The sequence below is a fragment of the Onychomys torridus genome, chromosome 1, assembly GCF_903995425.1.
Source record: "Onychomys torridus chromosome 1, mOncTor1.1, whole genome shotgun sequence".
NCBI lineage: Eukaryota > Metazoa > Chordata > Mammalia > Rodentia > Cricetidae > Onychomys > Onychomys torridus.
Window position 1 is genome coordinate 155,682,082 of NC_050443.1, and position 15,244 is coordinate 155,697,325.

The window sequence follows — 15,244 nt, forward strand, 5'->3', positions numbered from 1 at the left end:
CTAAATGTTTTTCAAACCTTTTAGAAAAAAACTCTTATTATTTTCGGACAAGTGACTATTTTACAGAATAAGGAAGAAAGATTCTATTGGGATATCTTTCTTCAGATTAAACAGTTAATATAAGGGAATTTCTCTTAGGACTAAAAAGGAAAAAAATTAGGATATTTAAGAGGCATGTGTTTTAAAAATATTCTACATCTATAAGATTTTATAATTTTATTACTTTGGGTTTTTAACATTTCTACATATTAACGTCTGATAACTCTTTTCTGTTTGTCTGTCTAATAGCAAACCAGAAACTACTCAAGAGGTTAAGATTGCTTTCCCAGGCCTTGGAAGACACAGGAACGTATCCGTTCTCTTCAGAGTTTTGCAGCCATGAAGTTAATATGTGGTTTCACAAGGGGAAACAGTGGCAGGCCACGCTTGAACTCTGTCATGTTATGAACCACTTCGGGCTGAAAAGGAAACAAAAAGTCTTCTTTAGTATGTTTAATTTAAAAATTAGACTGACTAGCATATCAGCTGTTGAGGGGAGGAGGCTAAGGTGGTGGGTAGGGGCGGTGTTTATAATAATGAAATACCCATATACTGCAATTGGGCCAGAGGGTCATGGATGAGTGGGCCAGAGATTCCTGCCTTTCACCGGGCATACGTGTGCGGACTCGGCCACCCAGCAAAGGCCTGGTGACATTGCCCATTTTCTCACTCTTTAAGTAAATTCTAGTCTGTCAAGATTATTAGACACAGAGTCACCATGGAAAGGGGCACACACACAGTCACTCCAGAAGTCAAATCTGGAGAAGGTGTGGCCAGAGGTGACTTGGTACAGAGTGACAAAGTCCACAGAGGCAGAGACAGGAGTCAGAGCACAGAGCACACCTGTGTTCCTAGGGCTTGTGGGACTGGGGTGGGAGGTTAGGAGTTCAAGGTAGCTTCGGCTACACAGGGAGTTCCAGGCCAGCCTGAGCTACATGACCCCCAAACAAAAGAAAAGAGAGGCCAAGACAGACCAGGGCTGAGGCCGAGGGATGGGACCTTTGAGAGGGCCTGAAGCGGTTTGACACTAGTGACGGAACCTCCAGGTTTTCATGAGTTCTGGTGAACAAGCTCCTTCAAGTCCTCAGGCAATGCCTAAAGTCTCTTACTTGTGGCAAGGGTGGTGCTTCTGACAAGTTTATATCATTCTGGGAGGGGAATTCTCCAACAACAGGACCTGTAAGGAAACCAAAGCTTTACTATCGACTCACACTTGCAACAAGAGCAATTTAAAAAAAAAATCTGAGCTAGACTTTGTCCATTTAAAAAATAAACCATATCAGGCCCTTAACACACTTTTCAGATCCAAGCTGCTTGCTGCAAGGCCTGAGTGCCTGTCCCAGCACCCGCTCCATGATGATGTCACTGAGGGCATACATCCTTGGCCTGAGTGCCTGTCCCAGCACCCGCTCCATGATGATGTCACTGAGGGCGCACAGCCTTGGCCTGAGTGCCTGTCCCAGCACCCGCTCCATGATGATGTCACTGAGGCTGCACAGCCTTGGCCTGAGTGCCTGTCCCAGCACCCGCTCCATGATGATGTCACTGAGGGCATACAGCCTTGGCCTCAGCAGCTCTTGTGCTCAGGTCTGACGTAGACTCTGAGGCTCTGACTGTGCAGATGCTCTACCTGCAGGCCTTCCCTACAGCCGCTTTGGACCGGTGCCCAGATTGCACCATCACCTGGTATGGGCTTTCTCCTCCACCACTCCATTCTCCTCCCCCTGAACATGTGCTTCAATACTACAGACCTCGTCTTAGGACATTTTGTTTATATTTTCACTTTCTGGTGCTCTGTAAAGTAAGTGACTATGGTGAGGGACAGCCATCACACAGCTCAATATCAGATTAAAAATGGAATTTTTAAAGGTCAGTATCCAGTACTTACAAGAATCCATTTCCCTGGCAAGAACATGGACGGACACTTTATGTCTTCTTGGTGCATCCACGGCCAACATTTCCTGAGCACAAAGAAAACCAAGGTTACCCTCTTACCCTATTAAGAAACTTAGAACAAAGTTCTCTCTGGGCCTCTGAAGAATCAGCCCCCATGTTTGATTCAAAAAGAGGCTTTTCTCTGTCTTTTCTTTCCTCTCACATGATTTTCCTCTAAAAGATTCAAGGAGGCAAGCAAGACCTAATTTTCTCTTTTTGTGGTGCTTGGAATCGAACCCAGAACCTCATACATTTCAGGCAGATGTTTTACCACTGGGCTATACCCACCCCTAGCACTGCCAAGAGTTATTCCCATTTTACAGACGAGGAAACCAAGTCCAAGGGAATTAAGTGCTTTGCTCAAACTCACAGTAAATATACACCCAGGCTTACACAGCCTCTTCAGTACTTACTAGTGGTCTTTTTGTCAGAGTCTCAATATGTAGTCCTGACTGGCCTCAAACTCACTATGCGGACCAGCGTGGCCTGGAGAACTCACAGGAATCTGCCTACTTCTGCTTTCCGAATTCTGGAATTAAAGGCATGTGCCACCATGCCTGGCTGATGGCCTTCCTGACATTTATTATTTGTGGGGGATGGGCACACTTGTGGAACTAAGAGGATAACTATACAAAGTCTATCCTCTCCATCTGCCGCATGGGGCCAGGCTGAGCCACCTAGTAATCACAATTCTTTTTCCTTACCCTTTGCTTTCTTTTTTTGAAGACAGAGTATTGCTATGTAGCCCAGGGAGGCCTTGAACTTGCAGCCCTCCTGCCTCAGCCTACCCAGTACTAAGAGCATACGCCTGTGCCATGATGCTGGCTCCTCTAGTGATTCAGGGGTCTGTGGTAAGCTGTGGCTTCTCCTCTATCACTAATACTAATCACTAAACTAATACTTGGTGAGTCTTGCCGTGTACATGGCAGTCTCCGCACATGTTCCCATCATTCTCTGTAAGCTGTCGTGACACTGCTCATTTTAATGACGTGGGCTCAAGGACAGAATGCTGTTAGAGCTGACAGCTTGTAAGCAAGCGCTCTTCGTGTTCCAGGTTCTTTTGAGGGATTCCCTTTGCTCACAGCCCCAGTGCCAGCAGAGCTGGGAGAAAGACCCTCCTGCCCTTTCCTTAACGCTGGGCCTTCACTGCTACTGCAAAGGGATGATCACCGTGATGATGCTCCCTTCCGCTGATGCCTTAGCTGATGGAACGTGCCATCTTCTCAGAGAGCACAAGACAAACCAAATCCACTCGACAGTTGTGAGTGGATAGTTATCATAAAGCTGGTCTGGGCATCTGACCGGAAGCCTTGCTGCTGAGGTGTAGCAAGTCTGACCCCAGCCCCCCGTTCCTGACAGAGCCTGGACTAGGCTCCCAGGGCTGCTCTAGCCTTTCTTTTCAGAAGCTTACAGGCCTGCATCCAGTACTGTGGAATACCTCCTCTGAGAGCTTCTTACTCTGGTAAAATGTTTGCTTCCAAAGATCATTTAAAAAACAAACAAACAACAACAACAACCACAACCACAGGGTCTCCCAGCACTCAGGAGGCAGAGGCAGGGGGATCTCTGTGAGTTAGAGGCCAGCCTGGTCTACATAGTAGTTCCAGAACTACACAGTGAGACCTTCTTTCTAAGCGCCTCCTCCATCTCCAACCAAAAAAAAAAAAAAAAGGGGGTCTCACTGTGTAGCCTTGGCTGGTCCAGAACTTGCTATGTAGACAAGGCTAGCCTTGAACTCAGAGATTCATCCATATGTCCCCTTTTACTAAAGGCGTCTGCCACCACACCTGACATCAAAAATCTATTCTTGTCCCCTGAAACAGCAGACAGAACACTCTTCAGTTTCACAGTTTTGCATTTCCTTACTAAGCACGCCCCCTTTTTAAAGAAACAAACTGCTCCAACTTTTTATAAACCAGAACTCCAGAGACACACTTCACAAATTCCTTGCAAAAAAGGCTCCATAGTGAGAAGTGTTTAGTAATCCTTTATTAATTGTGATAAAGCAAACACTGGCTACTTTAAATGCTAATGCACATGAAGCCTTTTCTCCCAGAAGTGCTTTATTAGTACCTTGCAGTTTGCCAGCTGGGGCAGTTAGAGGAAGACTCTTCTGCGTTTAGTCGAGCTGGTACACTCTCTTGAATCCACGAGAGAGGCGGTGCTATAATTACTAGTTTTAAACTCAATAAGCACATATTGTAATTTTAAATAAACAACAGCATATTGTAGAGAAAAGCAATACTCCATTCCTCATGGAGGCAGTACTGTAGGTAATATTGGGATGCCGCCTTTTGTGAACAAGTGTGATTAAGTAATACTTTAGGATGATGATCTCAGAACCCAGACAGAACTGAAAGTGATTGTCCACATCTGTAAGCGACCGAGAACAAATACTTGTCCTCATCAAAGTGAAACAGCTAGAATTTACTCCATAACATTGAGAAGGAAAACACACTCTGATTTAAAGTGTCAAAAGCCCAAGACGATTTAATAAATGTCGCCAAGTGGCAATCACACACCTCATCCAAATGAAACTCTACATTGTAGATCAGGAAACCAAGGCTTCAAAGTTCAGGCGACTTGGCTGAACCGAATCACAGATCCACCAGTTTGGGGTGGGGGTGGGCATCTGAGTCCTAGTCAAAGACCCTAGAAGCTCCTGCTGCCGCCCTGTGGATAATGAACTAAAGACTGGGTGTGCAGCCTCCATGAATACACATCCTACACCCAACTCTGCACTCACCACACAAAGGCCACGTGGGGGGTTATTGTCAGGCCAGAACTTTGCCTTTTATACATGCAATATTCAAGGCTGTTATTGAAAAGGAACAACAGTAGTTTAGGGGCAATGAGAGGCTTTCCTCCACACCAGGCAACAGAAGTGACTAGCCATCCATTTCTACCCCCCAAATGCCTCAAATATCATCACTCAAAAACACGGATTCAAAACACGCATGGTACACACAGCTATTATCCCACAACACTGAAGAGGCAGAGGCAGAAGAATTGTGAGTTCAAGGCCAGCCTGGGCTGTAGAATGAATACTGCTTTAAAAAACAAAACAAGGGCTTGAAAGATGGCTCAGTGCTTCAGATGAAGTCAGAGGACCCGAGTCCTGTTCTCAGTACCAACCATCAGGCTGCTCACAACTGCCTGTAACCCCAGTTCCAGAGGATTCAATGATCTCTTCTGGCCTCCATGAGCACCTTCATTCACAAGCAAATACTCCCTCAACATAATAAAAAATAAACCTTTTGTTTTGAGACACAGTTTCCTTTTGTGTGTGTATTGGGGGGCGGGGTGTTCAGACACGCACTGCCACGTGCTGAGGCCTGAACTCAGGTCCTCTTGCTTGTACAGTAATCACTTAACCAATAAGTTCCCTTTCCAGCTCCACAGCCCCCTTCTGTATTGTAAAGGTGATGTGAAGCTTTTGCACACAGAAAACAGCAGCTTTTTGATTTTACAGGTGAGGACAATAGTTTCTATGGACAGTGTAAAGTAAACTAGTCCATCTCCTCCACTGAACTTCCAAGTCAGGGCTGTCTTACTTTCCTGACTCTCCTCCTGCCAGAGCGCCACTGGGATGGACTAAAGGGTGTGGGCAGTCCCGGTACGGTAGGAATGTAATTAGGATGTCCTCACTGTCCACACAACCATTCTAAAGAGAACTGCAAGAGCTGAGTTCTGCGCTGGCCTCCACAACAGAGCTCTGGGAAATGGCACTATAGATATCTCTCCCGTAAAAGATCCGAGTGTAGGAAGAGCATAGCTCCTGATCAGACAGCTCATAATCCCAAACATGATCCATGGTGCTTAGGTAATCACAGAGTATCACTTTTTCTTTATCCTAAATCAAGCACAAAGTGCTTCTAAATTAAAGGTCACAACAAATTACAAAGAATATGTAACACTTCAAATAAGTACAACTCTACTGTGGCATAAACTTTGAAATTTTTAGTTGACATGTTGTGCTGGCTCGTTTTAGGTCCACTTGACACAAGCTATAGCCATCTTGAGAGGAGGAAACCTCGACTGAGAAAATGCCTCTAGAAGATCAAACAGTAGGCAAGCCTCTAGAGCATCTTCTCAATTGATGGGGGAAGGCCAAGCCCATCGTGGGTGGTGCCATCCCTGGGCTGGTGGCCCTGGGTTCCATAAGAAAGCAGGCTGAGCACACCATGAGGAGCAAGCCAGTAAGCAGCACCCCTCCACAGCCTCTGCATCAGCTCCTGCCTCCAGGTTCCTGCCCTGCTTGAGTTCCTGTCCCAACTTCTTTCAATGATGAACTGTAATATGGGAGTGTAAGCCGAATAAACCCTTTCGTCCTCAGGTTGCTTTGGTCATGGTGTTTCCTCACAGCAATGATAACCCTAACTAGGACATGTACTTGTTTTATACACTACTCGATGTCATTATGGAGGAAGAGACTTAGATGCGGCGAGGATTCTCTTAAAGCTGTGCTGGAAGACCCTAATGGCGGTGCCTCTCCTTCCTCTGGAGCCTTCGTAGGAAGCCCCGACACTGGAAACCCTGAAGTACTGGCCACAGTTGGTTTGGAAAACAAGCTGACCAGTCTGTTGTTTCCTTCGCTCTCTCCTGCCCCCCTGAAAAGCTCAGCAATGTTATTTAAACAGCATGGCAGAAGCAGAAGGCAGAAAAGGAGCCTGGAAATGGGGCCTGGACACCAGAAGAGCCATGGAGGCCTCACAGGAGCAGAGGAAACAGGTCAAAGCGTCAAATCCTTAATTCTACAAAAGCGCCTTCAGTCTGAACAAGTTCAAATACACAGTACACCAAGTAGTTTACTACAAACCAAAACTTAGAAGCCAGTGAGAGGGCCCGACTGGGAAAAGGCGCTTGCTGCCAAGCCCGACAACCTGGGACCCACATGGTAGAAGAGAACCTACTTCTGCACGCTGCCTTGACCTCGCTCGACATGCATGCACCCACACACATTAAACACATAAATACTAATTAGAAAATCAAATCTAGACAACAAGTCCACTGACCTTGTAGAATTTGATGATATCGTCCTTGGTAAGTGTCTTTAAATATGCAACTTCTACGTTATCTGAAAAGATAACCAAGCAGTGATTTATTAATATCTTACATTAAACAATCTAAAACATTGCATGGAAAGACAGCGCACTTCACTCTAAGCCCGCTGAGTACCCACGATCTTAAAGGCTTTTCCTTTCATTTGTGAAGGTCACAGCACAGATTTTGGCTGGGTCCCTCCTTTCACCTGTGGTTTCCAGGGATCAAGCTCAGGCTAAGACACCTGCTGCTCTCCTCTCCAGCCCAGGAATCCACATTCTAAATCCACCATCTAAGTAGGCAGGGGATAGATTCCAAGTAAAGTAACTGCCTGTGTTACAGTAGTTAAGATTGGGCTTGGGAACCAGGTTCGATTCACTCCCAGTGGGATGCTGGATCTGGGACCAGTCACTTTGAGTTTTCTAAACCCGTTTCCTTATCTGGAGATTGAAGGAAACAACCACTTAGTAAAGTTATAATGACACCCAAGAGGATGTCATATGACAAATGATGTCAGGCATATGGTAAATGTTCAAACACAGTAGCCATCACTATCATTAGAAGTAGATCGAACTGCTAGAAGAACCACAGGTAAAGGTCAAGCAAGGTAGTACATGCCCTTTAATCCTGGCACTTGAAATGCTAAGGCAGGCAGGATTCAGATCTCTGTGAGTCTGAGAGCAGCCCTGTCTTCATAGCCAGCTCCAGACCAGCCAAGGCTATGCAGTGAGACCTTGTCGTCATAAAACAAAACAAAAACAAAAACCCCAGGTAAGCAAAGTGAGGCAGCAGCTTGGTGGTGCCAGGAATAAAACCTGCCTCCCAAAGTCTAGTGTGCTTCTAGAGGTTCATTGCTCAACCTCTTCTGTAATGAAATGGGGACAGAATCGGACACAGGACACTCACATATCACTAACTCATCACACTTTTACATCCGAGAGCAGTGGAGGTCTTTGGAGATTCCCAAACTGTGCAGCGGTAGCATGCCTTATGAATGTTTAGTCTGCCTTGTTACCCCGAGTCACGGATAGGAAATAGATACTCAGAGTCTGAGGCTACACTCAGAGTAGTCTCAGAAACAGAGACCAGCTTTGGTGTTGGAGAAGATAGTTCCTAGCAGAAAATGGTTGTTACATTAAATAAATAATAATTTTTAAAAAGAACACTTTTTTTGAGAAGGGCTGTCCTACCCTGCTGCCAAATGAATACTGAAACACTCACGAAATGAACCCTGCCCAAAACGGCTGTGATGCCCTCAGCTGCACACTCCCAGGCCACAATGAGCCTTTTACGTTACCTCTGTCATAATTGTACTGCTGCGAGATGATCTCCCCCCAGTATTTAGCACACTCTGCAGAGAGCTTCTTTGGTTTGTCGAGTCGACGAATCGCTAATGCTTGAATGTGTTTCTGGAAGGCCTCCTCTGTCATGTCCTCTATGGCCTTTTCCATGGTGAGTAAGAAGGCTTCTACTCTGCTCTCCAGGTAATGAGGTGGTTTCTCTGACTGGATGATGAAGCGTAAGCCCTGGATGCCATTGGCTCGGCGAGGTCCACTGAAGACAATATAGCCTGAAGCACACACACACAGCCAGTCAGGACCTTGGCACTGGCCTCGGACCACGTTCAGTCTTTCAGAGCAAATGAAATCTACCTTAGCTTACTCACATCCTCATGCTTTAGCCAAGTCCTAACTCCTTTGCTTTACCAAGTTCCTCACATGATCCTGGCTCTACAATGCATCTACTTGACGATCTATTCCTGGACCAGCTCTGGGTCACCTGACTCTCTAGGACAGGGCTAACTGAAGGTCACAGATCTATCAACATCTTGTGTGCTTATATACGCCCCTCCCCCAACAGTTTCTACCTCTCCCCTCCCATCTTTTGCACTCACATTATTTTATTTTTTCCTAGTTCAAAGCCACTCTAGCTACGTCTTCCTACTCAAACTCAATAGTGAAACCTACAACATCAAAATCACCATGGGAAAGTTTTAGATGTAGACAAGGCTCTGCTAGTCAGAAGAAAAGTTCATGTGGATGGAGAACTTTCAGGGAACCACACTGGTGGGGTCCCGAACACCTGTATAGGTCAGGGTCTGGAGGAGCTGCCCACCTGAAGCAAGCAGTATTATCACTCACTCTCGGAGCAAGGTGGGGTTCACGATCTGGACACAGACTTTCAATTACAGTGGCTGGTGTCCCAGGTACCTGTGACTTTGTGGCAGTCAATAGCACCGTATTTGTTATGGAACACAAAGACAGGGCTACCGGTCAGGTTTGTGGGGAAGACGACTACATCTCTAAGAGGGACAGGCAACTGCCCGTTCATCTCAGAGTCACGGACTTCCCACTGGATGCATGCAGTGTGACGCACCAGTCATCTATCACGTGATGCCAAGACAGCATCAGGCCTCCTTGGTGCACATACCCCTGGTGGCTTTTAGCATCCAACACTGGCCACTGTGCACGCAGAAGGCGCACTGAAAGTGACTTAGTCTCAGTCTCTTCATTATGAGTGGTCAACAGTTCCGAGCTCTGGCACATGGACATGCTCCTCTAGTTGGGTACAGCTGTTTCCGGACCAGGATCTTGTCTTTGCCCACCCTGGAGGTCTTTCCTGTCTCATGTACACCACTGGGTCTAGATGATGCCAGAGAGCAGCAGCCTTTGCAGACACAGAAAGCCGCCTTGTCAGAATGGAATTCCAGTGTCTACCTGGTGGCAGGCTTAGCCCGAGGCACCCACTGTGGCCCCAGAGCAATAGTCAGTCTGTGGCCGTGACAGCAGACCAGGAGAAAGTGAGTCAGTGCTTCAAAGCATGCCCAGGTCTCAGCCATTCCCATCTGTCAGCCATGTGGGCATAGCACTCTGAGGAAGCAGCAGTCCTCACAGGGTGCCCAGTCACCTTGCCCTCACAGTTAACACCCCCAACCCTTTTCTCCATTTAGTTTATGGCTTTTTCCTTCAGCAGCTCTGCACAGATCTACCACTAAGGACAGCCTGGAACTCTGGGGCCTCTGAGGAAGTTGCTTTCTTCAGGAGCTCTGCTGTTTGGACGCTGTTACAGCAACAATTACCACACCAAAACATACCCCTTTATAGGTCAGCCACTTTGAGCCCCTTAAAGGGAAGGACTATCCATAACACGTCCATTTTCCATGCTCAGCACCTAGCATGAGGTTACTCTAAAATGACAGTGTATGTGAAGAGACACATACATATCCTTTCAAAATATTTATTCCAAGCTGTTATGGAGGTTTCTTTGAACTTCTTTTTGTTCTTGTTGTGTGGTTTTCTGAGATGGGTCTCATGTTGCCCAGAATGGCCTAAAACGGTCTAAGCAAAGGAGGAGGATGCTTCACTTCTAGGTGTGAACTTTCCTCATCCATCAAACCTGCGCATCTCCAAGACTTTTAACCAGGTCTAAAACTGCAAGCACTTAGCTCCTCCTGTGCCTGGCACACAGGATGAGTAACAGATAATATTTCCCCTCAGATAACTCAAAGTTTGGCAAAGCTAAGTTCCTCTATACGACTTGCTTCCTGTCTCCCTACCTATAAGCCCACTCTTTGCATTCTTTCTTCCCTAAAACATAAGGTGTCCTCTGCATGGCATCCAGTGAAACCCAGCATCATCTCCTCAAAATCGCTTCAACACTAGGGCTAAGGATAGATATAGTTCAGCGGCAGAGGACTTGCCTCGCACCTACAAAGGAGCCTGGGTTCAATCTCCTCACCACAAGAAAGGAGGAGGAACTAGAGGAGGAAGGAGAGGAGGAGGAGGAAAAAGAACAGCCAAGATAATAGCTGCATATTAGAAGCGGTTCCCTGTAAACAAGGTTTCCATAAGTCCCTCTAAATAGAGCAGGCTTGACACACAATGCCATGTGACTCTACAAGTGGGAAATGCTTGCTGAGAATAAGGCTGTTTGTTCATTCCGGTTTCTAGTACTCTGCAATCCCCATGGCCTTCTCACCCAGCTGCTCCTTGGTGCGCAGGGTGTTGAAGCAAGGCTCAGAGATAATCTGACAGAAGAGCTCCAGGAACATGTTCTCCGAGGTGCTCTGCATGTCCGTCTGATAGTAAATCTCGATGCCGCAGTTATTGTGAACTTCGTTCCTCTGCTGATAAACAAACCATCCTCCTAAGAAGAGTCAAAAAGAAAAAATGATCTGTGGTTTAATCAAGTCAATGGTTTATCTGCTTACTTACTCACTTCATTATTTATTTATTTACTTACTTACTTACTTACTCACTTACTTACTTATTTATTTTGGCCTTAGTGTTTTTTGAGACAAAGTCTCACCATGTAGCTGAGTCTGGCCTTGAACTTTCTATTATATAACCCATCATGCTAGTTGGTTTTCATCAATGTGTTGTAAATCTAGACACACCTGGGAAGAGGGTATCTCAGTCGAGGAACTGTCTCCATCAGACTATCTGTGGACGTGTCTGTGGGGCATTTTCTTAATAGGTAATTTATACGGGAGGGTACAGACCATCCTGGCCCACTGTAGCCCACTGTGGGTAGTGTGCCACGCCTGGGGAGTATAAGAAAAGTGGCCAAGCTGGGTGTGGTGGTACATACTTTAATCTCAGCACTTGGGAGCCAGAGAGGATCGGATCTTTAAGTCTGAGGCCAGCTTGGTTTACTTAGTGAGTTCCAGACTAGCCAAGGCTCACTGTGAGACCTTGCCTAAAAAAAAAACAACTCCCAGAAAGGTAGCCCAGGAAGCCAGTAGGCAGTGTCCTTCCCCACGGTTTCTGCTTCAAGCACCTGCGCTGAGCTCCTGTCCTGGCTTCCCTGGATGATGGACTGTAACCTGTAAGTGAAAATAAACCCTTTCCTCCCCAAGTTGGTGCTGTGGATATCGCTCTGTACAAATAAAATGCTGTTTGGCCAGTGGCTAGGCAGGAAGTATAGGCGGGACAAGAGAGAAGAGGATTCTGGGAAGTAGAAGGCTGGAGAGAGACACCGCCAGCTGCCGCCATGAGAAGCAACATGTAAAGACACTGGTAAGCCACAAGCCATGTGGCAAAGTATAGACTAATAGAAATGGGTTAATTTAAGATAGAAGAAGCAGATAACAAGAAGCCTGCCACGGCCATACAGTTTATAAGCAATATAAGTTTCTGTGTGCTTTCTTGGTTGGGTCTGAGCGACTGTGGGACTAGCGGGTAAGAGAGATTTGTCCTGACTGTGAGCCAGGCAGGAAAACTCTAGCTACAAGTTGGTTTTGGTCAGTGTTTATTACAGAGACAGAAAGCAAATTAATACAGCCAGGCTTGGCTTGGAATCCTTCTGCTTGCAGTGCTGAGATTATATGTGAATTCCACCACACCCTCTGTATGTTTTCCCACTTGACAATTTTTCTTTCCTTTAAAAAACAAAACTGTTTTTTAATTTTTTGTACAGGGTCTCACGCAGCCCAGCCTGGTCTAGAAGCTGCTTTGGCCTCCTGTTTCTCCTGTCTCTACCCACCAGCTGCTAGAGTCCAGGCACATGCCAGGTACCTAGTTTTATAGATCATTTCCTGATGTACACTGCCAACGCTGTTTCCCCTCAGAAGAGGGACGGGTTCGTGGGCTCTGAGACCCATCTTTCCCTCTTCCAGTTTCTCACATATATCTCAAAATATTTCCTTCCTCACAGTGCTTAAGATTCTGCTTTCCAGCTGCCGATGCCTCCCAATGCAGCATCAGGTGAAGAGTTACTTAAGGTCTTCACATCTGACCAGTCAGCTAAATCGGAGTAGTTTCCTAACACCTTCACTTTGAGAACAGGATGTAAACTGTGCTATTTCTAAGCTTGAGGGAATTTGATGGAGCAAGCAGGGGGCAAAAGACAGGGTCCTAAGAGAGGAAAGGAAGGAAGAGGCATGAAAAACTCCACTTTGAAATTCTGTTTCTAGACTGATCACTCTGAGTGAAGGTAAATGCTACAGTTTCTTCTTCCTTCTTGTTTGAACCCGGAAGCACCCCCACCATTAAATATGTGCTCAACCTCAGAGCGTCATGCTCAGCCCAATGGGACGCCTCCTGTTCAGCAGATGCTAATTCTTCCTCTCTGCCATCCATGCCCTGACTGAAGAACACACTAAAAGCAGCACGTGATGACTGGCCATGCACAACAGCAGAGCCAGCTGAGTTCAACAGAAGTGGCATGAAGGAATAACATATTTGAGTTGCTTTAGTACCTACTCAAAGCAGAAACCCTGGCTTTAAAGAAATGTATAATCTCATAAAATGGTGTTGTCCTTTAATTAACATGAATGAGTAAAGTGCTGAGCGCTTCAAAGTATTTGAAGTAAGTCAGAGAAAGTTTAGTGGATGTTAGAGTTTGGCCCAAGTCTTGGGGATTAAAGCAGGGCCACTCACATGCTGTACAAATACTCTACCACTGAGTTGCATCCCTAACCCACAGAGTGTGGTCCCCAACCTTAGACACTATTGGAAGGTGGCAAGAGCTTTTTTATTTGGGGGGATGTGATGATATATTGTGTACCCTAATAAAATTTGCCTGAAAATCAGAGAACAGAACAAGCTACTAGATTAAACATAGAGGCCAGGCAGTAGTGGCGCACACCTTTAATCAAAGCACTGGGGAGGCAGAAAGCTACATTTTATACTAATGCAAACCAAAAAGGAAAGGCAGGTTACAAACCAGAAAATTTAAGTAAAGTGTTCAAAGTCCTTATAATTCTGTCCCAAAATCTGAATTATATGCCATTCTGATGGTATTACTAGATTTTTTGGAAACTCTCAACATAGTTACTGACTCTCAGTACACAGAGTGGTCTTACACATTGAGATTGCTGAATTTATCCCTGATAAGTCAGAATTAACTTTGTTATTTATTCAGTTACATGAATCAGGAATAGGAAGCATCCCTTACATATAACTCACATCTGATCCCATACTGGTCTGCCAAGCCCTCTAGCACAAGGTAATGATGAGATTGATAAACTATTAATAAGAAATGTGCTGGAGGCCTCAGAATTTCATAGAAAACATCATGTCAATAGTAAAGGTTTCAAAAGGGGCTTTTCCATAACCTGACAACAAGCCAAGGAAATTATAAGGAATTGTACTACTTGTTCTTTTAAAATCAGACTCTACTACCAGCAGGATGTAACCCAAAGGGCACTCAGAGGAATGAAATCTGGCAGATGGATGTGTTTCATTTTACAGAATTTGGAAAATTGAAATATGTATACCACACCATTGATACTTATTCAGGATTTCAATGGGCAACTGCTCTGAGTTCTGAAAAAGCTGATTCTGTAATCAGGCATTTGCTAGAAGTTATGGCCATCATGGGTATACCTGCACAAATTAAAACTGACGATGCTCCAGCATATGTCTCTGGTAAAGTCAAACAGTTTTTTGCTTATTACAATATAAAGCATATTACAGGTATACCACATAATCCTACATGCCAAGCAGTCATAGAAAGATCAAATTGAACTCTAAAGGATATGCTAAATAAACAGAAAGGGGTAACAAAACCAGAAATAGATTACATAATGCTCTATTAACTTTGAATTTTCTCAGTGCTAATGAGAAAGGAACAACAGCTGCAGAGAGACATTGGGTAATAGAAAAAAACTACAGAATTAAATCAGCCTGTATACTTTACAGATGTGTTGAGCTCAGAATGGAAACCAGGATATGTGTTACATTGGGTATGAGGTTTTGCTTTTGTTTCTACGGGAGAAGACAAATGTGGATACCATCAAAATTGATAAAGGTTCGATTTGAACAAGAGAGACCTCTTAATTAGAAGAGGTAATAGTTCAACAACCAGCGTGACCATTCAATTTAAACTAACTAATACTTATATGACTAACAAATGCTTTTCATTTAATCAGATATAACTTGCCAAAAGGGAACCTCCCGAAAGTTAGGGTTGGGGAAGGGTTTTGTTTTCGTCTTTCAGGAGAATGAAGGCTAAGGAATCTGAAGAACACTGGACAAATGAAACATCTGAAGAAAAAGGACAAATCAACCAGAAAAAAAATGTCCCCCCAAAAAAGAATAAATTGGCCTTTTAGTATATCACATATAAAAATTTCGTAAGTCTTCCTAAATGTTTGTTTCTGCTCTTCTCTACAGACACTTATCACAAATGGTCTTTTTGTAGTCCCAATTCAATTAAAAATTAAAGCTGGCTTTGGAGTTGGAGCATGGCTCTCTCCTTCTCTAAACCCAAGCATGCTTAAAGA

The 15,244-nt window shown here is 45.0% G+C and overlaps 1 protein-coding gene across 6 annotated transcripts in view; it reads right to left on the reverse strand.

Moving 5' to 3' along the window:
* Positions 1 to 201: 201 nt before the first annotated feature.
* Positions 202 to 15,244, reverse strand: part of Ide (insulin degrading enzyme) — a 100,261-nt gene continuing 85,218 nt past the window's right edge. For all 6 annotated transcript variants that reach the window (XM_036168025.1, XM_036168007.1, XM_036168014.1 and 3 more), the window contains exons 20-25: positions 10,996 to 11,163; positions 8,315 to 8,587; positions 6,990 to 7,051; positions 1,928 to 2,000; positions 1,149 to 1,216; positions 202 to 458 (exon numbers count right to left, since the gene is read on the reverse strand). In XM_036168025.1, the coding sequence (XP_036023918.1) occupies positions 363 to 458; positions 1,149 to 1,216; positions 1,928 to 2,000; positions 6,990 to 7,051; positions 8,315 to 8,587; positions 10,996 to 11,163 (740 nt within the window). In that variant the 3' untranslated portion in view covers positions 202 to 362. The remainder of the gene's footprint in view (positions 459 to 1,148; positions 1,217 to 1,927; positions 2,001 to 6,989; positions 7,052 to 8,314; positions 8,588 to 10,995; positions 11,164 to 15,244) is intronic.